At 45.0% G+C, this 26,957-nt stretch overlaps 1 protein-coding gene across 1 annotated transcript in view; it reads right to left on the bottom strand.

Moving 5' to 3' along the window:
- MYO15B (myosin XVB) overlaps nt 1–26,957 on the bottom strand; it is a 65,540-nt gene that overhangs the window by 24,169 nt on the left and 14,414 nt on the right. Inside the window, exons 10-31 of the mRNA XM_033136200.1 lie at nt 20,384–20,441; nt 19,465–19,595; nt 18,679–18,774; nt 14,749–14,984; nt 14,481–14,659; nt 13,718–13,790; nt 12,965–13,162; nt 12,703–12,862; nt 12,423–12,596; nt 12,118–12,199; nt 10,160–10,273; nt 9,545–9,645; nt 8,757–9,125; nt 7,909–8,005; nt 6,529–6,633; nt 6,156–6,279; nt 5,304–5,385; nt 4,315–4,537; nt 2,806–2,921; nt 2,005–2,064; nt 1,693–1,768; nt 691–809 (exon numbers count right to left, since the gene is read on the bottom strand). Coding sequence (XP_032992091.1) covers nt 691–809; nt 1,693–1,768; nt 2,005–2,064; nt 2,806–2,921; nt 4,315–4,537; nt 5,304–5,385; nt 6,156–6,279; nt 6,529–6,633; nt 7,909–8,005; nt 8,757–9,125; nt 9,545–9,645; nt 10,160–10,273; nt 12,118–12,199; nt 12,423–12,596; nt 12,703–12,862; nt 12,965–13,162; nt 13,718–13,790; nt 14,481–14,659; nt 14,749–14,984; nt 18,679–18,774; nt 19,465–19,595; nt 20,384–20,441 — 2,973 coding nt within the window. The remainder of the gene's footprint in view (nt 1–690; nt 810–1,692; nt 1,769–2,004; nt 2,065–2,805; nt 2,922–4,314; nt 4,538–5,303; nt 5,386–6,155; nt 6,280–6,528; nt 6,634–7,908; nt 8,006–8,756; nt 9,126–9,544; nt 9,646–10,159; nt 10,274–12,117; nt 12,200–12,422; nt 12,597–12,702; nt 12,863–12,964; nt 13,163–13,717; nt 13,791–14,480; nt 14,660–14,748; nt 14,985–18,678; nt 18,775–19,464; nt 19,596–20,383; nt 20,442–26,957) is intronic.

The raw sequence follows: 26,957 nt of genomic DNA, 5'->3' as shown, positions 1-26,957 counted from the left end.
TTGAGGATGTTTTAGGCCTGCTTTAATAGTTACTGCCTTCTATACATACAGAGCATTTCAAGCATTCCGAGATAGTCACATAAATTATTTCCTTATTACATTAGCCCTGTGAGGTACTATTTTCTTACTCCATCTCCAACCCTTGCCCCCAACTGCTTGAAGATAGGACGCTGAAGGGATAATGGTTTGCCTAAGACACCATACAATCAGGTAACGGATGGGATGAACTTTAACTTGAAGCTTGTAGCTTCACAGTTGGGCCAATGAGCACTTACTGTTCCCAACCCTAACCCTGCGGAAAGCCATCTAATTAGTCTTTAATTTGATTTTGGCCTGTTTTTAGGAGGTAATTTAATTATTGTTTGATTTTATACTATAATGTTATATATCTGATGTTAGCTGCCCTGAGCCCGACTTCGACCAGGGAGGGCAGGATATAAATAAAAGTTGTTTTATTATTCTTATTATTCTTAATTTATTATTATTATATGTTTAACTGTTTAAAACATTCCAAATAGCGACCTAGTCAGGGTCAGCACCAATGTTGAGAAGTAGCTAATAAAAGGCTGAGGGACACAAACGAATCACCCACCCAACTCGCAAGCAAAACCCAAGAGTCTCTCTCTCTCCCCCCCCCCCTTACAGGAGATAAGGTCCCAGGTCCCTCAAGCAACAGCTAGCCTGACTTACCTTAACTGGGAAAAGGCGAGAGAAATAGTTGGCCCAGTTATCACGAGCAGCTACCACAATCCTTTTCTTTATCCCATCATCTAGAATGGAGCTGGCATCCATGCCCACCTGGAACTCCACTGGCAAGGATGCAGAAAGGAAAATGTTTAATCAGCAGAGACAGGAAATGGTTCAAATTTGTCATTAGTAGTCTTAACAGAGTTAAGCTGTGCTAACTCTGCTGGAGAAATGGGCTCGTATCTTTAGTCAGCCCCCTTAGTTAAGCAGCACCAAACCCCAAATGTTTCAAGGAAGGAAAGCAAAATTCTAGAAGCAGGAATCTGATAGCAAAATCACCACCCCACTTCTTTCTCCCAACTCTCCCCCCCCCCACCACCACCAAACCTCACAATGCCTATGATAGCAATGTCTCACACCAAATGGAACTGACCTACAGATAAGAATCTATGAACTGAAGACAAAGACATTATATGTACATCTGTTATCCGAGAAAATCAGTAAAAACATGATATATATATAAAATATATATAATATAATATATATAACTTTTAATTATATATTTTATTATATATTATAATTATATTATATTATTATATAATATATATTATTATTATTATTATATATTAAATAATATATAATATTTATAATATTATATATATATATAAACTGTTTACATGTTGCATTAAATGGTTGTAACTCACCCTGGGATTTTAGAGTGAAGGACAGGTAATAATACTATATCTGCAGGATATCTAACATCTGTTGAATCACACTTGTGGGAACAAGAGGAATCTTAGGTGGTTGTGTGATAAGTTAATAAAATACCGAGACAACACAAAGTGTGCTATAGAAAGGATATGCACATGACAGTCCACACATCCCTAATGCACAGCCTGTGACAGATGCATCCAAGGAGCTTTTTAATTCCAGGAAGAAGCTGTATGTCCCCAAGATATATGGGGCATGGTTTAGGGTTGAGTGGTTGGAGAGGGTGCTGCTTACCCAACAGGTCTTTCATCTTACGCTTCTCCTCTTTGGAGATCTGAATGCAGGACTCCGAATAAGTGTCTGTCATGATCTGAGAGGGAGCAAAGAAGATTGACTTTGATTAGACTCACATATGTCTTACTGGAAACATCAGTCCAAGAGCTTTGAAGCTCAAAACTCAAAGCAGTAAGCAGGTGCATGGATTTAAGAAGGCACAAAAACTCAAGGAGAGGAAAGAGGGAAAAGAAAGAAATGTGCAGATGTTAATGGACCAAGAAGAAGGAAAGCGAGTTCCCCACTTTGCCCCCCCCCCCAGATGCTGCTCACCTGGTCACATAACAAATTTAAGCAATAAGGATGACTGAAGTTTTCCTTGGGGTAAAAAACCTGTTGGGAAACAAACACAAAGCTGTCTTCAAAACATGTAACCATTTATCTCTCCATCCAAGCCAACCAGTGATTTTTTTAAGGACACAGTTTTGACTGAAGTTCAAAGAAGAACAGCTGATTCTTTACACAACTCGCCCACCCAACACACTTGGCATAGGGAGAGTGAGGAGTCCCGTTCTTGCTCTTCATCTCCTGTCCTCCTCAGGGCAAGGCATGCAAACATGACATACAGAGTCCAAATCAATCCCTATTACAGTGTGTGGATTTATATCTGCCCCGGGCCTTGTGGTCATCACACCTATTCAGAATTTATTTTCCTCCTTTACCATTCCCAGGATTATTCCTACTCCAAACCTGCAGAATTTATCACGGTGGGAGAGACCATGAGGCCGTGCCAGCGCATGTCTTTACCACAACACTTGTTTTGTTGCACTTCCTAGAACGAGGGAACACACTGAGATGGTTCAAGCTCAATTTGAAGACAGGACTGTGGGGATGTGAGCTGACAGGGTTAACAAACAGCTCAGCAGTTGCGTCCAGCCCACAGGGAAGTGACGATGTACATTCTGTGTATGTAATGCGAGAAGTGAAATCAGGGCAGTGTCCGTGGCAGGTCACATGAGCAGGATTCCCAGCTCTTGCGAGATGCTCCCAACACAGATGTACACGGCAAAGCTGGATTAGCCAGTTCTCCCACTTCCAGAAAACAGTGCTGGGATGCAATGGTCCTTGACATACCTCTTTGCGCAGGAAGAGTTTCCAAGTAGGGTTGGCATAGGAGAAAGTAACACTAGCAGAGTGTCCTATGAGCTGGGTTCTGATCCCACCATCGTCCACCACTGTCTGAGCTGAGTCTAAGTGTAACAAAAGAGATGTCAGAAGAAGGGATTTTTAAAATTATTATTATTATTGTTGTTGTTGCCTCACCATTTATATGTCACTTTTCCACCAAAGTGGCCCTCAAAGAGGCTTACAAATCAATACATTGTGGTACTGCCAAGATCTTCACTATCCACTGATCCACTGTCATGTTCTCCCCAAAATAAGAAAGCATCATCCATCTAACTCCCCTGTTAGGGGTTTCAGTAAAGATTGTTGTAGATTATTTGTTGAATTGTTCGGATTCATAGCCTACCGTATCCATAAGGTAGGTAAAAACCTTTCTAAAACAAAAACTTACTAAAATGGAAGTGGTTTTGCTGGTTGGGTGAATTTCTAAACTGCCCTACATTACGAGGCTTCTTGGTCTGTGTACGATTTAAAATAAAAACGAACACAAGAAACTGAATAAAAGAACAATACACAGAAGCTAAAGCCACAGAGTAAGCAAAGTCAGCAATATCCTGAAGAAGACATTTAAGACCAGCTAAAAGTCCAAGCTGGAACCACTGCTTGATGTCAAATAGATAGCAAGGTAGATGTCATGTCAGCTTCTCAGGGGAAGACGATTCATATGTTGGGCAATATGGCTGAGAAAACTCTCCTTGGTCTCCACCTGCCTAACTTCAGGTGTCGAGAGACTCCAACAATAGCCTTTAATAATAATTGTTATACACACAATAATAAAAATGGTGGTCTTTGCGATGGAAAGGGTTTTAGCAGATGTGCATGGAACAGAACATTATTTCTGATAGGCCTCGTATCAATAATGACCAGCACTTTGAATTGTGGCCCATATCAGTCTTCCCCAACCTGGTGGCTCTGCAGATGCTTTGACTGCAACTCCCATCAGACCCAGGGAAGGCTGCCCCAAGGTGCATACACACTACAGTGGTACCTCTGGATACGAACTTAATTCGTTCCAGAAGTCCGTTCTTAACCTGAGGTACCACTTTAGCTAATGGGGCCTCCCGCTGCCGCCAAACTGCGATTTCTGTTCTCATCCTGAGGTAAAGTTCTTAACCCGAGGTACTACTTCCGGGTTAGCGGAGTCTGTAACCCGAGGTGTCTGTAACTCGAGGTACCACTGTACATACATTTAAAACACATTCAAATCACATCCTTTCCACCAGAGAATTCTGGGAACTGCCGTTTAACCTTCACAGAGTTATGATTTCCAGCAACCCTTAACAATAAATCACAGTGCCCGGGATTCTTTGAGGACAGGAAATGTGCTTTGAATGGATAGTGAGCACATAGCTCTGCACCCTAAAGATGAGCCACAGATAATCAGCAGGCACAGGGGATGAGAAGATCAACTCACTAATCACAAAGTTAAGGCTGCAGAATCTAAGCTCCTCCACATACCTCTCATGCCAGTTTCTTCTGGAGCATCGTCCGAAGGAAGGGGTGGTGGAGGTTGCAGGGGGGGAGGAGGAACCACTGGGTTAGGAGGGGAGGTTGGTGGCGGCCGAGCAAATAGGTTCATGAGGGGCAGCTGCTTTTCTTTGATGGAGCTGGACAACTTGCCAGGTGGTGGCAGTGGAGGAGGAGATGCTTGGGGGCTCCTCTCCGGTGATGCAGAGGACAGCTGTTTGTGTAAAGAAAAAGCAAGGCGGAGGGGAAGCATTTTAAACATGGCGACAGGTCACACCTGCAGTCCTAGAGTAGAAACATGGAAGGCTGAAGAGCAAACAAACTGCTTAATTTAATCCATTTAGAAAAGCTTTCTGGCAGTAATCTCAAACTGCAGGAGACAAGAGGCATCAATGTCGCTAATTCTCTGGATAACCCACTCCAGCAGGCCTGACTGGAGGGTTAATGTAACCATATCAGTAACAAGACTCCAGGTGACTTGGGTGTGGCAGGGAACTTACCATAAAAGTGAGCTTATTCCATTGTAAAGCAACAACAGTTTGCCTTCTAAGGACATCGGGATCAGAGTTAGTGGTGAATGGTTCTTAACGGAAATTGTGACACTTTCCTCATTTCAATCTCAAACACCTTTCTAAAACCCAAATAAGCTTCAACCAGATGGCTCTCATGAGACTGCTCCAAAAGCAGAGATGCAGACGGAGGGGTGATGGCAGTGCAGCAGGTCTGTATCGATAAAAGTCAGGAGCCTTCTGATATCCAGTCACATTTGGTATATATATTTGTTGTTTTTTATTTGTCCTACTTGTATCCTACTTTTTCTCTCTAAGGAGCATGTAGTGGCTTATATGGATTTCTCTCACTTTTATTGCCACTGTGACAGCTAATTGGAGAATCCCAACAGGACTTTGGCCGCTGACCACATTGGTTTTTCTAGGTGTGTCACAACAGAAACCATCTGGAAGTGACAAGTTATTACTCACCTGTGAGTGTCCCACAATCCCCAGCTTTGCCAGAGCTTCCTCCTTTGGGTCATTCTTCTTCACGAAAGGTTTAGAGACGTTTCTGCAAGTCAAGTAGGAAAAGAAAAAAACTTAAAACCAGCTCTGGTGAGTTAGCTGTATGGGCCAACAGTAAAAGTCAACAAAATGCCTGCCCTCAGAGACCCTTCTTCAGACATTCTCTTACAAATGCAATAGCAAGCAGGCTAGTGATGCCACTGTCACAGTGAGGCATTGCCAGGGAAAGGGTGCCACAAAGGCCTTTGATAACAAGTTGGAGTCACAGAGAAGGTGGCACCAATGGTGTGTGGTCAGCGTACTTGAGGGATTAGGCTAGTCTCCTAAATGTTCACAGTAAATTAGAGTATTAATGCCTGGTGCCTCCTTCCAAAGCCTAGGAAGGGAGCTTAAGGAGGGAGGTGCAATGCTATGACAGGGAGGGGGGCATGATGCTCTCACACACAACATCCCCTCCCCCATCACCCTTGCAAGCTAGCTCCTCTGGCCCTAACTGTTCCCCTACAAAAACTTTCACCGCACGCCACTGGGTGGCACTGAGATTAACTCAGATAAACTCAGCTGCGGCATAACAAACCAAGGTTAATCCGATCATACTTCTTCTTTAACCAAGCTTTATAAACTAAGGATAATGTTAACAACGGTTGGCATCAGCTATGGCTTTAATGTGACATGTGGACAAGCCCAACGCTGTGGCAACCCACCAAACTTTTAGATGTTCTCTGATTGGCACAGGGGCAACCATGGAAGCTTCTGCAGGCACAAATATCTAAAAGGTGTTCTAATTCCGTGACCAGGCTAAGGTCCATTCCTCACCTAAGTGGGATGATGGGTTTTGGTGGTGGGACAGGCTGAGCCTTGTGAGTTTTGATGATGCTCCGTATCTCCTGGGTTGGTTGAGAATGTTGGTCATTTTCTGTTTGTGGAGAGTGTGGCGAACCTGCAGCAGAGGATTAAGAGAAAAGGTGTGTGCGCTTGTTTTCTAAATAAGCAAAATGATTTTGTCTTACACACTTCTCTACCCCTGGCTAGCTCTTTCTACTTGGCGCCTTCCCAATCTCATGCGTATTTTGCTACTTCCTTATTTAGCTGCATTCCGTCTCCGTTACTGAAGCTAGAATGGGAAAGTGAGGCAGCCAGCAAGGAATGAAAAGGCTGTGCAAAGACTATATTCATGACCAGAACTTACCTGAATTTGGTTGTGAGCTAGTCTCTTGCTCTTCTGATGGTTTACTTGGAGGTGTCCACCTCTTTGGAGGAGGAGTTGCTTTCTTCACATGACTTTTCTGCTGCCCTGTGTAGAGAAGCAGGGGCAATCAAGCGCCCACAATTTCTTAAGTCTGGTCTGGCAGCATCAGTCCAGTCAGAATACCAAATACAAGCCACTGTTGGTTGGAAGGAACTTGCAGATCAGCCCCATACTAGCAGATCAGCCTACATCAGGCCTGGGAACTCAATGAGCCCCTCCTGGCTTCTCTGCCTGCCCCTTAGGATGTTCCCCAGCAACACCTCTTCTCCCTAAGCTGACTGTGCATCCTCCTTTAATGCTTTTTTACAGTCAGACCTTGGAAGTCAAACGGAATCCGTTCTGGAAGTCCGTTCAACTTCCAATACATTCGGAAACCAAAGCACAGCTTCCGATTGGCTGCAGGAAGCTCCTGCAGCCAACCGGAAGCCGCGGAAGCCCCGTCGGATGTTCGGGTTCCAAAAGAACATTCGCAAACTGGAACACTCACTTCCGGGTTTGCGGCGTTCGGGAGCCAAAACGTTCGGAAACTAAGCTGTTCCAAAACCAAGGTACGACTGTATTTTATATTATTTGCAGTGATAGTGTAGCACAAGCACAGCAGAAGGGATATAAAACGTGTCATACCTTAGATGGCTCTTGGACAAGGTGAGAGTTTAGTAAAGTACACACAGATATAGATCAACCTTCCTTAACCTGGCGTTCACAAGTGTTTTGGACTATAGCTCCCATCATCCCTGACTTTTGGCCATGCTGGCTGAGGCTGATGGGACAATATCCACAGGGCACAAGGTTGAGGAAGGCTGCTAAAGATGGTGGTGAAGAAACGTTCCTAGTAGGCAGCCCTGTTCAGGGAAGTTTATAATGTCTGGTGTTTTATCGCTTTATTATTATTATTATTATTATTATTATTATTATTATTATTAATAATAATTCTGTTGAGAGCTGCACAGATGGGTGGGGTAGAAATAATAAATTTATCAATTTACTAATTTATTAATCTTTGTTTTCTTTATTTATTATTACAGCTGAACCATGGAAGCACAAAACTGACCTGTTGACAGAGGTCCTCACCTTGCCTCCCATTCACCTAGAGATACTTATCTTTTCCTTGGCAGAACTCAAAAGAATATTTATTCCCCAGGAATGCACTGAGGTTCTTACAAAACACTGGCACTTTCCTCAGGAATCAATTAGTACCACAAAGCAGTTAATAATTATAGTAATTTGTATTAGTGTGGAACATGAAAATATACAGATGTGTAAAAATGGGATGTGTAAAATCTGGGATGAAGCCCAGAGCAACAGCATGATGTGGCTCACCCATTTTTTGGAAGAACTCAACTTTCTTCTGGAACGACTCTCGAGAGATGGGGTCCTCTCTGATGTCTGAGGACTGGTTTCCGTGGAGGAGGGGGATCTAAAAGACATAACCCAGTATGTCCTCAGTTAGGCCTCACTGACTGATCCCAGTCAGGGATGTCTGATAAAACGAGGAGACATCTCCCCTCCCCATATATAGCATTTTGTGGCAGCTCAGTCATGCCTAACTCAAACCTAGTTTTTAAGAAACCTGTGCCTGGGCTTTAACGCTGCAAGCTGCAGGTGGGAGCTCACATGACTGAAGGCTCCCCATTAAGGTTTTTTAAAAAAGAAAAACCCAACAAAACTACTGGTAGATGTCAGGGAAAGCATTCTAGCTTTCACTTTGACATCTTTTCTATACAAAGGGAACCTTTCTTTTGTATTGAGTAGCATTCAGTCATGTGAGCCCTCACTTGTAATAGTGCAGCTTGGACACAGGTTTTCCATGTTATCTGCTGTTTGTGAGAATCTGGTCTGATTTCTAACAAGTTGATAGCAGAGCGTAAAATCATAAAGCAGCGTGACCAGAGTTCAGCTCTTTCTCTCTTTAAAGTCGGATATGGGGGAACCTTTGTTGTTGAACTACAACTCCCAAATGTTGCTGAACTACAACTCCCAAATGTTGCTGAACTACAACTCCCATCACTTCAGGCAACTAGCCTCGCTTGCTGGGGCTGATGGGAGTTGCAAATCAGCAACATCCGGAAGACCAATGCTTTAAGGTTTGTGGTTTTGCAGAAACCATGCTGTGATGCAGAAGTCGTGCAGGCATTTCTACAGCGGAATACTTGCTGGACACCCAGTACCGGTGCTGGTGGCGGAGAAGGAGATTCTTGTAGGTCAGGCACTGATGCATCTTGGTTGGTGGCACTTTTGAGGCTCTTGGGTTTAGCAGCTGGAGCTGGCAGATGTGGAGGAGGAGACGCACGCCTCGGCCTTGAAGATTCTGGTGACCGTTCCCGTGGTGACACTCGCCTCAGCCTTGAAGATTCAGGCGATCGCTCCTGTTCTGATGCTCGACTTGGCCTTGAAATTTCAAGTGGCCTCCTCTGTGGTGATGTTTGTCTTGGCCTTGAAAACTCAGGAGACCTGTCTTTTTGCTGGCGCTGTTGCTCCTTTTGCTGCTGCTGCTGCTGCTGGGAGATTGTCATGGCTTGAAGGGTCATCTGCTGAGCCTGAAACATGAAATCAAATTTTTCAGGAGCCTTGGCCTGATCAACATGGCAGTTTCAGGCTTTTGACCAGGGGGATTTTGAGGCTAGTAGATATATATTGGAGGAAAGAGAAGGGATGAAGCTACTGAGACCACTTATATGTTTGTTTGTTTGTTTGTTGTTACAGTTAATTTATTAACTGACTTCTAAACCGCCATCCCAAGGCGATTTATACATAAAATAATTAAAAAACAGTTAGGAACACAAAAACAACATTTGAAACAAGACTTAAAAACCTAACAACCGGACACTTGTGGCACATAATAAACACTTTAGCAGGCGACTGGCAAGTGAAACATGATTCATGGCAAAAGGCAACAGCATAGTTATGTTTTCAAAGCTCCTGCTCATCTCCCATTGTCCTAAACCCTTTCACTTACCATGAGCAAGGCCTGCTGGTTGATGAAGGCTTGTTGCTGTGCAGCTATCTGGTTTGGATCCACTGATGGCATAATGGGCTGAGGCTGAGGCATAGCCATAGCTGAGCGAGAGAAAGAGACATTCTATGAAGGCTCATAAAGCTAACGTCCAGGACCCACACAGCATGTGGTTACTTCCTGTTGAATGCACAGCAACCAGAGGCTCTTCCTCCCAGATGGGGATAATATTATCAGGGGACATGACTGCAAAATGCAACACAATTCCATACTAACTCTCCTCTTTCCAATACTATATTTACTATATTCAGTGAATCCAAAAAAAGCTTGTAAAATTGTTGTTAAAGCATGACTGAAACAGAAGTACAGTGTCAAGTTGCAGATGACATTCCACATGATTTTATGTCATTTGTAACGCATGGAGGCAGGAAGACTTGTTTTTAAATTTACACATTTTTTCTCAGCCTGTTTTAGCAAGCCAGTTAGATAGTAAGAAAAGTGACACAGTGATCTATTGTGCAAAGGATGAATGACAGCCTTCCTCCTCCTACCCCACCTCAAAATCTCCTGCATTTCAACCTGTTCCGGCCCTTGCCACATTTTCTGTATTATTCCTACCTGGCATTGTTCCCATTCCACCAAGCGCTGGCATCATCGGCATGGTGGCAGGCATCATTCCGCCCATGACGGGCATAGGTTGGTAAGACGGCATGCTCATCATTCCGGAATAGCCTAACGGAAAAAGGAAAGACTGTGTCTCGTGTGAAAGTTACCACCAAGTCAAACAGCCGAACTTACTGATGGTCCTGCTCACGTGCACCGGGCAAATCCTCTCTCCCCCCCCCCCAACCCCGGTTTCCATTAACTATTAATCTTCACACACTCCATACCTTTGGAGCAAACCTAGAGCCTGCTGGCTCCATCCTTGTAGTGCCCCACTAAGTATCTTCCCAAGTCTGAACAAGCAAGCAGACATCACCAAGGACGACAACAGCACGCAATGCACACAAACCACCACAAGAGACGTACAAACCCCTTGAATAACTAGAGAAGGCTGGGAAGGCTGGAAGAGAGCGGCAAAGAGGAATTTTAAATTCCTGCCCAAAATGCAACATCCTTCTTTTGGTTTCTCATTTTTTCAATCACATTTTCATATCAGTTTTTTTTTAAGGTCATCATGAAAAGTCAGCATTTTAGTGTGCACCTCTCCTCCTCCTAGGCACATCTTTGCATGTAATACCCCCTAAAATGATGCATTTTTGTATGTTACTTTAACTGATATATGCATTTTTACGCAATGAACACTTACCCCTAATAAAACCTATTTCTGGACACTGTTTCGTTTGGAGAACAACACTCCAAAAGTCAGAAAAGTACAGACTTTGGTTTCAGGAAGTCATTTCATATTGTTTCAGGAAGTGTGAATTAAGCAGGTTTGCATTAAAACATGAATGGAACTATATTTCTCCCTCATCTTTAGTCAGCAAACACCACCACAAAGTAGGAGCTTATTTACCATTTGGTTTTAATGAAGGCAATTATTTCACCACACGTAGTATGATGGAATGGAGAAAACGGAGGACTCGTAGAAATGCTTATTATTTGGGGGGGTGGGAATGACATTCAAGGCAAAATCCTGAAAACATTTATATTTCCTAGGAGTTGCACTGATATAACCTTAACAAAATAATAATAATAAAATCCTTCCAGTAGCACCTTAGAGACCAACTAATTTTGTTATTGGTATGAGCTTTCATGTGCATGCACACTTCTTCAGATACACTGAAAAAGAAGTCACCAGACCCTATATATAGTGAGAGGGTGGGAAGGGGTATTACTCAGAAGGGTGGTGGGAATGGGTGATTGGCTGATAGGTGTTGTAAACCTGTTGACGACTGCAATTCGTCTTACAGGAAAAGGCAAGGAGTGAGATGGCTAAAAACAGCTTCATCATGTATAATGAGGCAAGAATCCAATGTCTCTATTCAGACCAGGTCTCTCCAGGGTTTTAAGTTTGGTAATAAGTTGCAGTTCAGCAACTTCTCTTTCCAGTCTATTTCTGAAATTCTTTTGTAACAAGACAGCTACTTTGAGATCTTGTATAGAATGTCCCGGGAGATTGAAGTGTTCTCCTACTGGTTTCTCTTTCTTGTGATTCCTGATGTCAGATTTATGTCCATTTATCCTTTGGCGTAGGGTTTGGCCTGTTTGTCCAATATAGACAAACCTTGGCGTAGTTGGCCCTAAAGTGAGGGTGGTGCTGGGCATTCTGGGTACGGCAACCATTGCAGGTAGTGGAAGCAGGTCCCTGCCTGATCCTGCAGGCCTGACAGAATTTCAAACCCTTGAACTTCCTAGGGCTTACACATGTCCAAAGTGTGCACGTCTAGAATCTCATTATTCACACCCAACAGCATGAAGTGTGTGCCATGTATACAAGCATAATTCCAGATCACATACAGCTTGATGCTTGCTAAAGGAACAGCCGCTGGTGGCTATCATCCACCAAAGGACTAAACTCTGAATTCCCTTTCCCATCATGTACGAATGATGGATCTTTCCTGCTTGAGTCGCACCTGAGTAGGCTCCATGGTGAGTGGGCCCAATTTTCCCACCTCCTTTCATGCGTCCGGTCAGATTCCCTTCACTCTCCATATCCTGCAGAGAAGCAAGAGAGAGCCCAACATTTAGTACACAGCTTATCCGCCTCATTTGGTCTCTGGGATCAGGCAACTGAACGTAGGACAGAGTCGTAATTCACCATGAATTAAATGAATGGTCACTACAGATCGAAATGCTAACAAACGAGACGGAAAATGGAAAGGCAGACTTGTTGGAAGGGCAATGCACAATTGAACAGATGAGAAATGAGCAGACTTACTGGCGTCTGACTCCTGGTCCCATGATGCAGCAGAGGCATGAAGAGACCGTCCACAAAGTGATCCAGCCCTTCAGCAGATCTTGAGCTACCTCTGGGGCTCGACTCTGTTGGGCGATGTAAACAAATCAGGCCAAGCTCCTCCCTACTCTCTAGCACCATTTGTGCTTCCCCATGCTAATTCTACAGCCTCAGCATTTTCTCTTTAAGTCTCCCACACTCAATGAACACACACAGAGCCCACATTGCTTCAAACCTGGAAACCAGAGACTCAGTTTCACACACTCCTTGGTGCTGTCCAGCTGCCTTTGAATTTAGGTCCATCGCTGCCCTGGGACTGGGACTCACCTGGATGGGCGATGTTGTCAAAGTTTGGAGGCAGGGAGGGTGGGGGGAAGGATGGTGCCCGAATGCCTGGAGCAGGGGGAATGTCCAAGCGCATCCTGCCAGGGGGGAAAAGCCAGTAAGGTCATAGAAGCAGAAGTTGATGGGAATACGATTGAGGCTGCAGCTGGGGACAAGTGGCAAGGGAGGAGGTCACTTACCTATCTGAAGAGCTCTGATGGGAATAGCTCTCATCCCACTCTGGGGTTATAGGATAGTCAGGGGAGGATTCAGAGGGCCAGTTGCCTTCCTCTATTTCTCCAATGAGATCCAGCACAAAGTCACAACCTGGCAAATCCTGCCACGCCTTGCCAGTGAACATAGACACAGACCAGCCGCGAGGTACTGTATCCAGGCCCCTGAAATCAGCAGAGTGAGGGGACATTGTGACACAGAGAGGAAGTGCAGGGTGCCAGAAGACAGGGTGAGAAAGAAGGTGTGAGGCAGAGAGGGAAAACCAAAAGGCTTCTGTTTTTGCCCATGCTGGCTGGGGCTGATCAAGACTTGTAGTCCAAAACACTTGGGGGGCACATGACGTTAGGGGGAAGGCCGCTGTCTTTGCAGACAAAGAGCTGAACTCAGGCCCATGAATACCACTCTTCTCTCCAAAGACAGTCTGACTTCTCCAAAGCATGAAATGGATTTCCAGTTTAAAAAAAAAAAAAGAGGAGAAGGGTGGAAGGGAGCTCAAACATTCATTTTTATGACTAAAGACAAACTCCAGCAGCCTGGGATGAGGAAGTAATAACACGGCCTGGGGTTGGTCCTTACATAATTATTTACCCAAATAGCCCTTCTCATGCTGCTGCAGAACATGCTGATAACAGCCTGAGCCTTTGCTGTCCTCAAAGATCAATTGCTCTGACAACAGAAACTGTCAGATCAAAACCTAATCCTTTTGCTTCTGCGTGTACCTTGAACTCAGGATCCAGCCTGCATATTGCTCTCCTGTTGTCCAGGACTCCATTTCGGCTGAAAGCCTCTCCTCTAAGCCAGAAAAAAAGCAAAAGACAGAATGCTAAAATAAAGCCTTACAACTGCAACATCAAGGAGGGCCCAGTCCAGAAATACTATTTGTTCCCAACAATTCTGAAGAGTATCACGGGCGGATTTAGGGCAGTGTGAGTGGTGCGGTCACATCAGGCACATAGCCAAGGAGGGTGCCTTCTCAAAACCTGATAAGCGCTTGCCCTGCTTTGGGAAGGAGGAGTAGGGCTCTGAAAGGGTCCTAGAGTCCTCCTGCCTCCCTCCTAAAGCTGGCCAAGCGCTTACTGGGCTTTGGGAAGGAGGTGGGAGGGCCTTGCGCCTCCTTCCCAGAATCTGGCTTAAGTTGGTGCCACAAGGGCTGTGGGTGGGAGCCAGTAGTGGTGTAGTGGTTAAGAGCGGTAGACTTGTAATCTGGTGAACCGGGTTCGCGTCTCCGCTCCTCCACATGCAGCTGCTGGGTGACCTTGGGATAGTCACACTTCTTTGAAGTCTCTCAGCCCCACTCACCTCACAGAGTGTTTGTTGTGGGGGAGGAAGGGAAAAGGAGAATGTTAGCCGCTTTGAGACTCCTTTGGGTAGTGATAAAGCGGGATATCAAATCCAAACTCTTCTTCTTCTTCCAATGGTCTCGCACATGGCGGCATATTACCAAGGTCTGCCCTTGTGAGTATGCTAAGTATTCGCTGTTACCTTTGTAGGTGTAAACATCCAACACCATCTTGCCTTTCCTCTGATTGGCAGTCCACTCCAGCTGGGTGGGAGGAAAGCTACGGGACACTTCTGGATCACTTTCCATCCGCTTCATTGACATCAGGAGTTTACGCTGGCAAACACCGTTATATCCTTCGAGACCATGGTCAGACACAAACCTGTAAGCCAAAAAAGCAGAATCATTCCGTAAACAGCTCCATATTATGAGTGGTGTTTAAAAAAGTGGAGAGCGGAGCCTTTTTCTTACTTCAGCAGGGGCTTCTCCAGAGCTGGAGAAGGGGGGAAAGTGCCCAGGAGGGCAGCCATCAACACACAACCTCGTTGGCCTTGCTCCAGGTCTGGGTTCTTCCACACCTGACTGGCCACCTGGCTCAACAGCTCATTGCGCAGGAAGGGGCTGGCCAGCCCTCGACTCGCTATATAGTTCCCCAGGAGCCTTTCTTGCCAGTCCTGCAGGTCTTTGTCATTGATGAACCGCAGGATCTGTAAGGGAACCGGTGAAGTTGCGATCGAGTCAGGTAGCAGACCTCAGGCGACAAGATCAAGCCGCCATGTCTTTCCCCACTTTGATCACCCTCTTGGAGAACAATTGCTTTTCCATGGCAGGTAGGAACAGAGGCAGCTGGCACTTGCAGCAGAATTGTGCCCAAAGCAGATTACTTCGCTTTTGCTGCACACACAAAAATGTAGTTTTTAAAAAAATATGAGCCTTTCATCTTCATCTTTCACATGCTGCTTTCAATCGAGATTGAGTCTAGATTCAGCTCTAAACAAGGGGGTGGGGTGGTTACTTGATCTGCATTTGGAAACCCTCCCCTTGATTAAGTTATCACCCCTGCACATGCCCCAGGTGAATGGAGGAGGGAGGGGTGATTGTGATCTTGGGATACCCCAACCCACAATGTCACAAGGTGGACGTACCTCCAGTTTCCAGGACCACCTACAACTGTTTTCAAATGGACACATTGTAGTGTAATGCAGAATCAATACGCAATGAGCATTTATTTTTGGAACAAAACTAGTTTCTCAATCTGTGCTTTTCAGGGGCAAAAAATACGCATGAGATCTGGATTGCACTCGGCCTCCATGTGCTCCACTGCTTCTGAGCTACATGCTGGGGAACCGTTTTGCCCATCGTGCAGGAAAGCCCCTCAATATGTCCCGGGCTAAGAGTGGAGGACCTTGAGTGTTAGTCTGCCCTCGTTCTTTCTCATTCCACGCCACACATTTAGAACTCATTCAATGCTTAATTAAAACACATTTATTTCAACCCAAAGATCCCTGGGAACTGTGGTTTGTCAAGAGGAATTATAGCTTTGCAAGGAGAAACTACATTTCCCAGGATTCTTGGGGGGAATGTATGGGGCAGATACACACAATGTGCAAGCCGGATTAAATGGCGGGTTTTTTTTTTTTCTTATTACAACAAAACCCTGTTAAAAAAAAGAGTTACTTAAAAGCCGCTATCTTCCCATAGACGATTAGTTAAAAAGAAAACCGCCTTTCTTGAAGAATCGTTAAATAAGTAGCGATGTGTGAAGGGGTTTAGTAGTACACACACATTGTATGAGTCAAGCTTATTCTTATCTCTGTAGCCCTGGTCCTCCCTCAGCCTCCTCCCTAAGAATAGCTTCTCTTCGTGATCACAGCAAAGCCACAAAAATGATGCACCTACTGCTCAGTCCCTTCCAGTAGTCAGAACCTATAAATAAGAATGGAAACTGGTGGACAGTTAAGAGTCACTAACTGGAAGGCAGTGTGCATCCTCTCTCTAAAAGCAGTTACCAGAACTGATTTGCAAAACATGCGGCCAGTGGATCAGTTGTGGTCACTTCCCACTTCTGCCTTCCCAGCACAAAGATTCCAAACATAAGAGTTGCAAGTCCTGAGCAACTGCATGCTAACAGGCATCAAGTAACACATTAATCGCCCTGCAGTCTCCCCGACAAGAGGATTTGAGAGGGAAGACATAGAACATTGTGAAAGCAGGAGAGGTGAGAGTGTGCAGGAGGAAAGCCAGAGAGACTGGAGGGCAGAGGGAGAAACGGGCTCATTATTTTCCTCTGAGTTTCCACCCCCTCTGTTTCCCCACTCCTTTACACAAGTGACTCTGCACACAGAGTGAGGAAAAAAGGGAAGGGTGGCAAGCAGCTGCTTACATCCTTTCCTTGTGAAGCCGATGCCGTCAACTCCACTGTTGCGCATGACAATGGTGTGGCCTGGGGTGGGGGAGAAGGGGAGTGCACAGGTGGCCCTAGTGGGGAGGGGTTAGGCTCTGTATCTTTGTGTGAGAGGGGGCGAAGGTCCATCAACAAAGCCACAATGCCTGTGGGAGCAAGACGCCCTTCTCCAGACATCTACCTGCGACGTTTGGTTAATAATTTGCCACCTCCCTTTGCCTTCCCTGCCACCACCCAGAGATGCTCAAAGTGCCAAGTCTACATTCGTCTCCCCTTCACAGGGTCTGAGAAAGGAGCAGTGCCGCAACCCTCACTTTGCAGCTTCTCGTTTGTTGCCTCTCAATAGCAACATCCTGCAGGTGGAAGTGCCAGGAGGAAGCAGAGCATGGGAAAGCCCCAAACACTTCTCCTGGCCACTCCCAGTATGGGGTGCTTCGTGTATGTGGGGAGGGAAAGAGTGTGCCTGCCTAGGAGCACCCATTCTGCTACCTTGCATTTACAGCAAAAATGCTTTGGTATTCGACTTGGCGTCTCCCTTATCTCTCTGTCATGTATGTGATAGAGAGAGAGAAAGAAATAGAGAGAGAGAGAGAGAGAGAGAGAGAGAGAGAGAGAGAGAGAGAAAGAAAGAAAGAAAGAGAGGGACAGAGAATGAATGTGGAGTGATTATCTTGCAATGTAGTTTGGGCACTGTAATTTACCCCTCACACAGAGTTACAATTCAAACAGGCCAAACCCTACGCCAAAGGATAAATGGACATAAATCTGATATCAGGAATCACAAGACAGAGAAACCAGTAGGAGAACACTTCAGTCTCCCAGGACATTCTATACAAGATCTCAAAGTAGCTGTCTTAATACAATTTCAGAAATAGACTGGAAAGAGAAGTTGCTGAAATGCAACAAAGACATTGGATTCTTATCTCATTATACATGACAAAACTATCTTTAGCCATCTCACCCCTGGCTTTTTCCTTTAGGACTAATTGCAGTCGTTAACAGTAATCAACGGGTTTTCCACACCCATAAGCCAATCACCCATTCCCACCACCCTTCTGAGTAATACCCCTCCTCACTCTCTCACTATAGATAAGGGTCTGGTGACTTCTATTTCATTGTATCTGAACAAGTGTGCATGCACACGAAAGCTCATACCAACAACAAACTTAGTTGGTCTCTAAGGTGCTACTGGAAGGATTTATTTATTTTTTATTTTGTTTTTACAATTCCTAGCAACCCTTAGAAAACTGTAGAATACTTTGAGGGGGGAAACAGACTCAGAATGTGTATAGCATTCAGCCAAAGAGTGTGGGGTGTCCCTGGCCCCATCCATATCTGGCATGTGACCCCTTAACCAAATGGGACCCCTAAGAGAATGGAAGCCTTGACAGCCCCCCCAAAAAAAGTTTCCCACCCCCACCTCCAGAAAAAGTGATACCCAAGCCTGTGTCTCCATTTAATCTCCCAGAGCTTCTGCTGAATGGAGAACAAAGGTGGGTGGGCCTCAGGTACCTGCGCCCAGCTGGGGCACCACAATCCCTTTCTCCCTTCTTTTCCCAATTGCTCAGCCTTTTCCTGTTCTGGATTTCTCAGTAAGTCACGCAAACGCAAAGGAATCTCTCTGAGTTGTGGAGGAGTTGTCTTGGCATCTCTCAGTCCCCCATCTGAAGAAGCTGTCAACTACTCCTTTGTGATATCGGAACAACCCGTTGGCAATTGAGCCCCCGACTGGAAGCACCACAGTGTAGAAACACAACCCCCCACCCCACCATGCAACAGGTCATCTTTGTGCCTGGGTGAAAGAGATTTTGCAGGCTTCCGAAGCCATACTAAAACTTTGCAACACTTGTTCACCGGAGGAAAATCAGTATGGCTGTACACACCATGGGTAGTGATCTCCTCCTTCAAAGCACCTTTAACTTTTTTGGGGGGGCATCTCCTGTCTCCAGCGAGGCATAGCTACTTAGATGCTTGCTCATTCCCCCCCTTTTCCTTACCACTTTGTTGAGCTGCAGAGCACTTTGCCTCTGCTCACCATCCAGTCTGGTCAAAGGCTGTTGCAGGGGCTGCCCAAGGGCAGGGAAACCCGCTTCCTACAATGGACGAGGAACAGAAGTGCTGAGTTCATAAGTACTATTACTAATGTTAAGCAAAGTGAACACACTGTGATGTAGGTAGGGCAAAGCAAAGGGCCTTTTGTTTTCCCCAATCACTTCTCCCATGTGACAGCAACAGAGTTGACAGCCAAAGTAAAGAGGAAGGGTGAAGAAGCCCAGTCGACTGGGGGCTACAGGTGCAAGGAGGAAAGGTCTAGATCAGTGTTTCCCAAACACTAGGTCTCCAGCTGCTTTTGGGCTACAATTCTCATCATTCCTGCCCACTGGTCTTGCTAGCTAGGCATAATGGGAGGTGTAGTCCAAAAATACCTGGAGACCCAGTGTTTGGGAAACACTGATCTAGAGGCTTTCTTCCCACAAAACACACAGATGATGCCCATCAAATAGATCAACTTTTACTACAGGGAAATAAAAATAAATGAGAACTGAGTGACAATTAATTAGACTGCCTTGAAATATGGCAGGCTCTCCTTTATTTAAGGCATTTCAGCAGAGGCTAGACAGCCATGGATCAGGGATGCTGTAGTTGCATTCTGTACCTAGGATTGGACCAGATGGCATCCCAAGTCCCTTCCAACTCTTAACATTCTATGAAGGGAATTGGAAGAGACAGTGATGGCCGCTGGCTTTTCTAGTGAACTCCAACTTTCCGAGACAACCTCCTACCTGGAAATGTGACCTTATGAACGCAGAGAATGGAAAGCTATTGATGTCAGGCGGCAGAGAGAGATCAGCCTTTGCTTTAACTTCCGGAGGGGAGACTTCTGTGACCTGATTAATTTGGGCATGGTGGCGATCTGCAAGACAGGAAAACACTAATAATATTAGCTCAGTTGGTGAGGCACACCCTTGCTTCTTTTATGTGGCTACTGAGATCAACAGGGATTTTTTGGGTGTCGAAACAACACTAAGCGAAAGCAATAACCACAGTTGTAGCTACAATGGAGGGGGGGGGGAATAAGAATATAAGAAGGTGCCTGCTGTATCAGGTCAATGGCCCATCTGGTCCAGCATCTTGTTCTAACGGTGGCCAACCAGATAGCCAGAAGCAAATGCTGGGTGGGTTCTAGACTAGCACATTCTCAGTTCACAAAGGTTCTTGGTGAGGCCCAGCAGTGTTCATGCCCAGAATCCTTTGTGACAAGTAGTGGTTCTATGGCAGACACTCAAGTCCTTCAGCAGACAAATCAATGGCAAAAATATCTCCCCAAAGGTTGGAAGCTTGGAAGACCACTGCATGTATTGGCTATCACAAATTGTCAAGCACTGTCTGTCAGTATCTAATATTGAAATCAAACATTACCGGCCAGCAACCAAACTGCTGGAACAATATTTATACAAAAAGCCCTGCTAGATCAGACCAAAGACCTATCCAGGCCAGCATTCTGTTCCAAGAGGAACCAACCAGATGCCACCAGGAAGCCCACAAGCAGCAGGACATTGTGTAAGCACACCCAATGTACATTTACAAGACTTTTGTTTTTGTTTTTGGAGGGGGGATTTATTCCAGTTCTGTTCTAAAGCATAACACATGTCAATGGTATGGACTTCAGCAAAAAAAAGGAGTCAAAGGCTCTCTGCTCACCTTCAGCCAAACGGAGTAGGGCAGCAAGTTCAGCAGGGATTTCCAGCCGTCGAACATCCTACAGAGGAAAATAATCAAAGGGGTGGTTTATTGAATGATTGATTGAGTGATTGAAAAACTTTCCCCCTCTTTTAAAAATTAGCATTTTGTTTTTTAAAAGAAATAAACTCAAAAGAATACAATAGCAATCTATCCCTTCCATAAACAACTTAATAAACTAGGGTAAGTGGGTGGGTAGACTTGTATGAGCTACTCCCCCCCCCAAAAAGAACCCCAAGATCTAGAATCCAGAGCCAGGTACAAAAGTCATGCAGTTAGAATGAAACAACAGGGTGCCTCTCTGAGCACACTCAAAGCGTTATTAAAAGCAGAAGACAGATGTTTCCACCTGATTAAAACTTACATATTTAATACTTATGCATTGGTGTAGACATACCATGTTCTATGTACAGAGGACTGCACCTGCTAGTGTGCGTATGTGACAAAATCCAAACATGTGATTTTCAAACACTACCCACTTCCCATGCAGTTAACGACGGCTAGTAATGAGGGGTGCAGAGTTGTGTGATAAAGAAATAGTATGATGACCCGTCGTGACCCGAGTGGCAACTATATTTGCAAAAAAAGGGGGGGGGAACCATACAGTGATGCCTCACCAATGAAAGGGGCTTAACAAAGGCATAGCCTCTGCTATCTACTCGGTCTTGCTAGATATACCGGTAGCTTGAGGCGATATGTCAGGCCTCAAAATATGTATGGGAAACTAATTTGAATACAGAATTTGAAGATGGAATTTGGGAAGCTTACTGGAACAAACCTACAATTGCTACAGCATCTAATCAAATTCAAGAATGTACAGATAATAAATAACAACAAACAACAACAACAACAACTTATTATTTATACCCCAGCCACTCTGGGCGGCTTTCAACAGAACATTAAAATGCAATAATCTATTAAACATTAAAAGCCTCCCTAAACAAGGCTGCCTTCAGATGTCTTCTAAAAGTCTGGTAGTTGTTTTTCTCTTTGACATCTGGTGGGAGGGCGTTCCACAGGGCAGGTGCCACTACCGAGAAGGCCCTCTGCCTGGTTCCCTATAACTTGGCTTCTCGTAGTGAGGGAAACTCCAGAAGGCCCTCGGCACTGGACCTCAGTGTCCAGGCAAAATGATAGGGGTGGAGACGCTCCTTCAAGTATACTGGACCGAGCCCGTTTAGGGCTTTAAAGGTCAGCACCAACACTTTGAATTGTGCTCGGAAACGTACTGGAAGCCAGTGTAGGTCTTTCAAGACCGGTGTTATGTGGTCTTGGCGGCCGCTCCCAGTCACCAGTCTAGCTGCCGCATTCTGGATTAGTTGTAGTTTCTGGGTCACCTTCAAAGGTAGCCCCACACAGAGCGCATTGCAGTAATCCAAGCGAGAGATAACTAGAGCATGCACCACTCTGGCGTGACAGTCCGCAGGCAGGTAGGGTCTCTGCCTGCGTACCAGATGGAGCTGGTAGACAGCTGCCCTGGATACAGAATTAACCTGCGCCTCCATGGACAGCTGCAAGTCCAAAATGCGACCCAGGCTACACACCTGGTCCTTCAGGGGCACAGTTACCCCATTCAGGACCAGGGAGTCCTCCACACCTGCCCACCTCCTGTCCCCCCAAAACAGTACTTCTGTCTTGTCAGGATTCAACCTCCATCTGTTAGCCACCTTCCATCCTCCAACCGCCTCCAGACACTCACACAGGATCTTCACCGCCTTCACTGGTTCTGATTTGAAAGAGAGGTAGAGCTAGGTATCATCCACATACTGATGAACACCCAGCCCAAACCCCCTGATGATCTCTCCCAGTGGCTGCATGTAGATGTTGAACACGGCCCAGGAGGAAGGAGCGGAACCACTGTATAACAGTGCCCCCAGCTCCCAACCCCTCTAGACGGTCCAGAAGGATGTTGTGGTCAATGGTGTCACAAGCCACTGATAGATCCAGCAGAACTAGGAAACAGCTCTCACCTTTGTCCCTAGCCCGCCAGAGATCATCGACCAGTGCAACCAAGGCAGTTTCAGTCCCATGAGGTCTGAATCCCGACTGGAAGGGATCCAAATGGTCCGTTTCTTCCAGGCGTACCTGGAGTTGTTCAGCAACCACTCGCTCAATCACCTTGCTCAAGAATGGAAGATTTGAGACTGGGCCATAGTTGGCCATATTGGCCGCATCTAAAGATGGTTTTTTAAGAAGCGGGTCTGGGAAGGCTTCCTCACAGAGAGAAGCATTCACCACTCCACGAAGCCCATCACCCAGCCCTTCCCGACTAGCTTTTATAAGCCAGGATGTGCAAGGATCAAGGAGACAGGTGGTTGGTTTCACTCGCCCAAGCAGCCTGTCCACATCCTCGGAGGTAACAGATTGGAATTGATCCCATGTAACTGGACTAGACAGGACTCTAGCACTCTCCCACCCCGGCCCTGCTCCCACGGTGGAGTCTACCTCTTCCCGTATCTGAGCAACTTTATCTGCAAAAAACTTTGCAAAATCATTGCAGGAGTTCATGTGGCACCTTTACGTCTGCACACATTTTACACATCTCCCCAACTATTGCCCATTACAACATTCAGTGCCAGTAAGTTTGACTTGTTCTTTACAATGTAAAGCTAAGATTTTAATGGAAAAACCAAGATTTTAATTACAGTAAGTTTTAATAAATTATCACAGAAAGGCCTTCTGAAGAACAAATGAGTGCTTTTTTTGCAAGAACAGTTTTAATTTCTTCAGTAGCACATTTTGTGGCCATTTCAGTCTAGCCTCAAAGGACTTAAGTGTTCATAGCAAACTATCCTCTCAGAAGCAGTATAAGGGGGGGGTTGTGTTGGCCACCTGCTGTGCCTCAGCTTTTAAAAATATATATTTTAATTTAACACAATAAAGCAACATCAGAAACAACACGTGGAGCACAAACTTGTCACCTGACTAACTAAAATAAAAGCATAGAATACAAACACAGCTGTGCCTTTTTTCCTGCTCAGTTAAAAGACATTTAGAAGCATTAATTAGTTTTCCTCTCATATTAACCCTCTCCACAAATCAACCAGAGTTTCTGAAGGCTGCTTTAAGTTCCTGTTCCAGTTTATATAAATCAAGAAAGGCATCTAAGCCCCACCAATATTATCCAATTACTTATCTAATTACTCACCCAGTGAACTATTCTGACAGCTTAACCAACACAGGGCCAATGCTAATAGGGTTTCAATTGCCCCATTATGGAAGAGATTTTTTTTTTTCAAAGACCACATCCCAGCAATCTCTAGCATATCCATATCTTCCACCCATATTTCAATTAACCCTCTCATTGCAGTTCCCAGCCTGCTTCTGTGTGTCCTTGCAATCATCCCTGGCTGGTCCACCTTCCTATTCCTTGCAGTTGCATAAAATACCAGAGGCATTACAAAAGGTACCGGTATTCACAGGTCAGATTAGGGGGAAAGGAAACGGTCAGCAAAGATCGATGTACGTCTATGATGTTAATACATGCTGTTAACATCATAAAGTTGCAAACAAATTCCATAATCTCACTTTCATTGCGTCTCTTTTATGAACTACATAAAGATTGCTCAGGAAAATGACTAAATTAATGCATCAGTCCAACACAGCAAATCCCAGAGTGAAACATGGCAGCTGTTTGGGATCCTCAAAAACCTGCCAAGTGGAATCACTCTCAGTGACTATTCATTATTTGTTTGTTTATACTCCACCTTTTCTCTGAAACCAGAGCTCAAGGGGGCTCACAAAAAAAAACCCAAAATGAATACAGATAAAACACACAAAGAATTTTTAAACAATAAGCTTTCATATGTTTTTAGCTATGAAGCTATCCATGGGATTAAAACAATGTAAAAAGCATATCTACTAAAATGCTAACCTTCAAAACAAACATCGTGGCAGAAGTTGCATCTGATTGTGCCACAGGCATTATGTAATGAGCGCCAACAAATTGAGATAATTGCCTTAACAAAAGTGCTACCCTGAGTGACATCATGTGAATCACTTTAAGCCAATGATTAACAATCACACTAAACCAATCATCACAGAGTGGGAAGATCATTGATTAAAGTCACCTGGCAATATCAGAGCCTGACAATGCCAAGAGGTTTTGCTGCCTAAAGTGGAGCTCAAATACCACCCTCTCCCCACAATAGGGTCAATGTTTTAAGAAGTCTTCTTGGAGCATTCAAACCCCAATCTCTGCCCTCATCTATCCTCCCTTCCCAAGTTCTGCTGCCACCTGGAGAAGGTTGCTTTATCAGGTTGCCTTTTGTGGCAGGGCCCTATTAAAACAACTGCGAGAGAAACGCCAGAATTTTCAATTTGTATCTGCCCTAATGCTCAGAGTATTAGGGCGTTGCCAGAACCTGGGCATGCATGGACATCAAAGAACTGTGCTTTGTGCTTGCTAAATCTGCACACACACAGCTGTGCCAGTATTCCAGAGAGATAGACAGACAGTCTTTGGTAGGGACAGACTAAGCACAAAGTCCTGCACCTATATATTTTGACATTGGTGTATCGGCACTGTAACTGCATGATCCATCTTATAACTGCAGGCACCAATTTCAAGAAAGTCGACACAGAACAGGGCAACTTGCTGCCAACACTGTCTCTGACACAGTGCAGACAATATGTCAGCTCTGTAACTAGACAATATGTCAGCTCTGTAACTGTGTCCTTAAGAGCATGGGATTTTAAAAACACACACTGTCAGCTTGCAGTGTTGGAGTCAGATAATTTTAGACCTCATACTTAGTGGCCTTATGGGAGGACCCTCTTTAGATGGCAATTACTTCACTTTAAAATGTGTAAGTGAAACCAGCTGTATTTGTCGGACCCCTCCTGCTCTTTCTGGTGAGAGGGGCCCTGGACCTCTGCTAGGACAGCATCACTGCCAGTCCAGGTGCCCAGTCCAAACCTTTGCCCACACCCCTCACCTGGCTATGGTTTCAATCTGGACTGAGGCCTCCATACTGGAGATTTACATAGGGGGGAAATCTCCCATTGAAGTGAATGGTAGTTCTTCCCCGTGCAAACCGGGGGTGTCAGCATGAAACTCTGAAACAAGCTTTGGTTTTGCAAATGTTATCAGGCTTTGCCAGATTACACCCTGTATTTTATTAACATACCATTTTTCAGACACCTCCTGTGTTCCTCGGCACCTTTGCCCAGTGACTCGTTCCTCTGTAATCAGGACAGGATAAAAAATCATGCATGCTTTCAAGGCGTTTTTTACTGACAAACTATTCTTTGTGCAAAAGAAATTTCAGCATTACCCAAGGATTGCTACTAGGGGGCTGTGCTTTTTAGCTTGTTCGTAAATGATTTAAGAGTTTGGGGTAAGCAGTGAGGTAGTCAAGTTTGCCGATGAGACTCAATTGTTTGGGTTTTGTTAAAACAAAAAAAGGGATGGCGAAGAGCTCCAAAAGAACCTCTCTGAACTGAACGAATGGGCAGCAAAATGGCCAATGCAATTCCATGAAAACAAGGGTAAAAGGGTTCTGAAGTGGAGATGATTTTTTTAAAAATTAGTTTTCTAAGTGTGGTGTGTATGTTTTGTAGTAATAACCTAATAAAAAGCATGTTGAAAAATATAAATTAAAAAAAAAAATTTTTTTTAATGAAGTGGAGATGATTGACGAGGAATGCGACCTGGGGGGTCGTACTTGATAGCTTGATGAAGATGAACCCATGTGAGGCAAGGTAAATTCCATGCAAATGATAATTAGGGACGGAATTTAAAATAAAATTGCCACATATCGAATTGATATTATGACAGCGTATGCTGCAACCACACTTGGGGTTCTGTGTACGGTTCTAGTCACCTGAAAAGGGATATTGTACACCTGGAGAAGGTTCAGAAAAATCATCAAAGGGATGGCGCAACTCCTCTATGAGGAAAGGTCGGCCTTTTTAGTTTAAATGAGAAGGTAATGCATGATCCGGAGGGGTAAGGTTATGTATGGCGTGACAAAACAGCCCAGAGAAAAGTACGCTCCTGAATACCAGTTGATGGGAATCAGCGATGAGGAGAGTGCTGAGGCACTAATCTCTCATGTCCTTCTTTTGGGGGCTTTCCATAGGCATCTGGTTGGCCACTGTAAGAACAGGGTACTGCACTAGATGCACCACAACTGGCTTCATCCAACAGGCCCTTCTTATGTTCTCCTTATGACAAGGGGATCTGAATTCTCTCGTCAATCTAGATTATGCAAATCTCTTTACTGTAGAGCAGCAGCAGTATCCAATGTGGCATCTTCCAGATGTTTTTAGCCCAAGCTAGCACGGTGAACGATCAGGGATAATGGAAGTCGTAGCTCAGAATATCTGGAGGGCACCACACTGGGTACCCTCGCTGCAAGGTACAGCAACTCCCATCTCTGGAAACCAAGGCAGGCTGAGCTCTTTAAGACTCTTTCACTTTCCCCTCCTTTCTGGTTTGTTTCCCAGACCTTTCTTGTAACCCTGTTAAACCCCTCGTTACAGTAAAGTACCCTGCACACACCACATCATCATTGTTGTAATGTCAGGGCAG

Source organism: Lacerta agilis, chromosome 2 (genome assembly GCF_009819535.1).
Source record: "Lacerta agilis isolate rLacAgi1 chromosome 2, rLacAgi1.pri, whole genome shotgun sequence".
NCBI classification, from domain to species: Eukaryota; Metazoa; Chordata; class Lepidosauria; order Squamata; family Lacertidae; genus Lacerta; species Lacerta agilis.
Note: the sequence above shows the minus strand (reverse complement) of the source record. Positions and strands in the feature narration are given on the sequence as shown.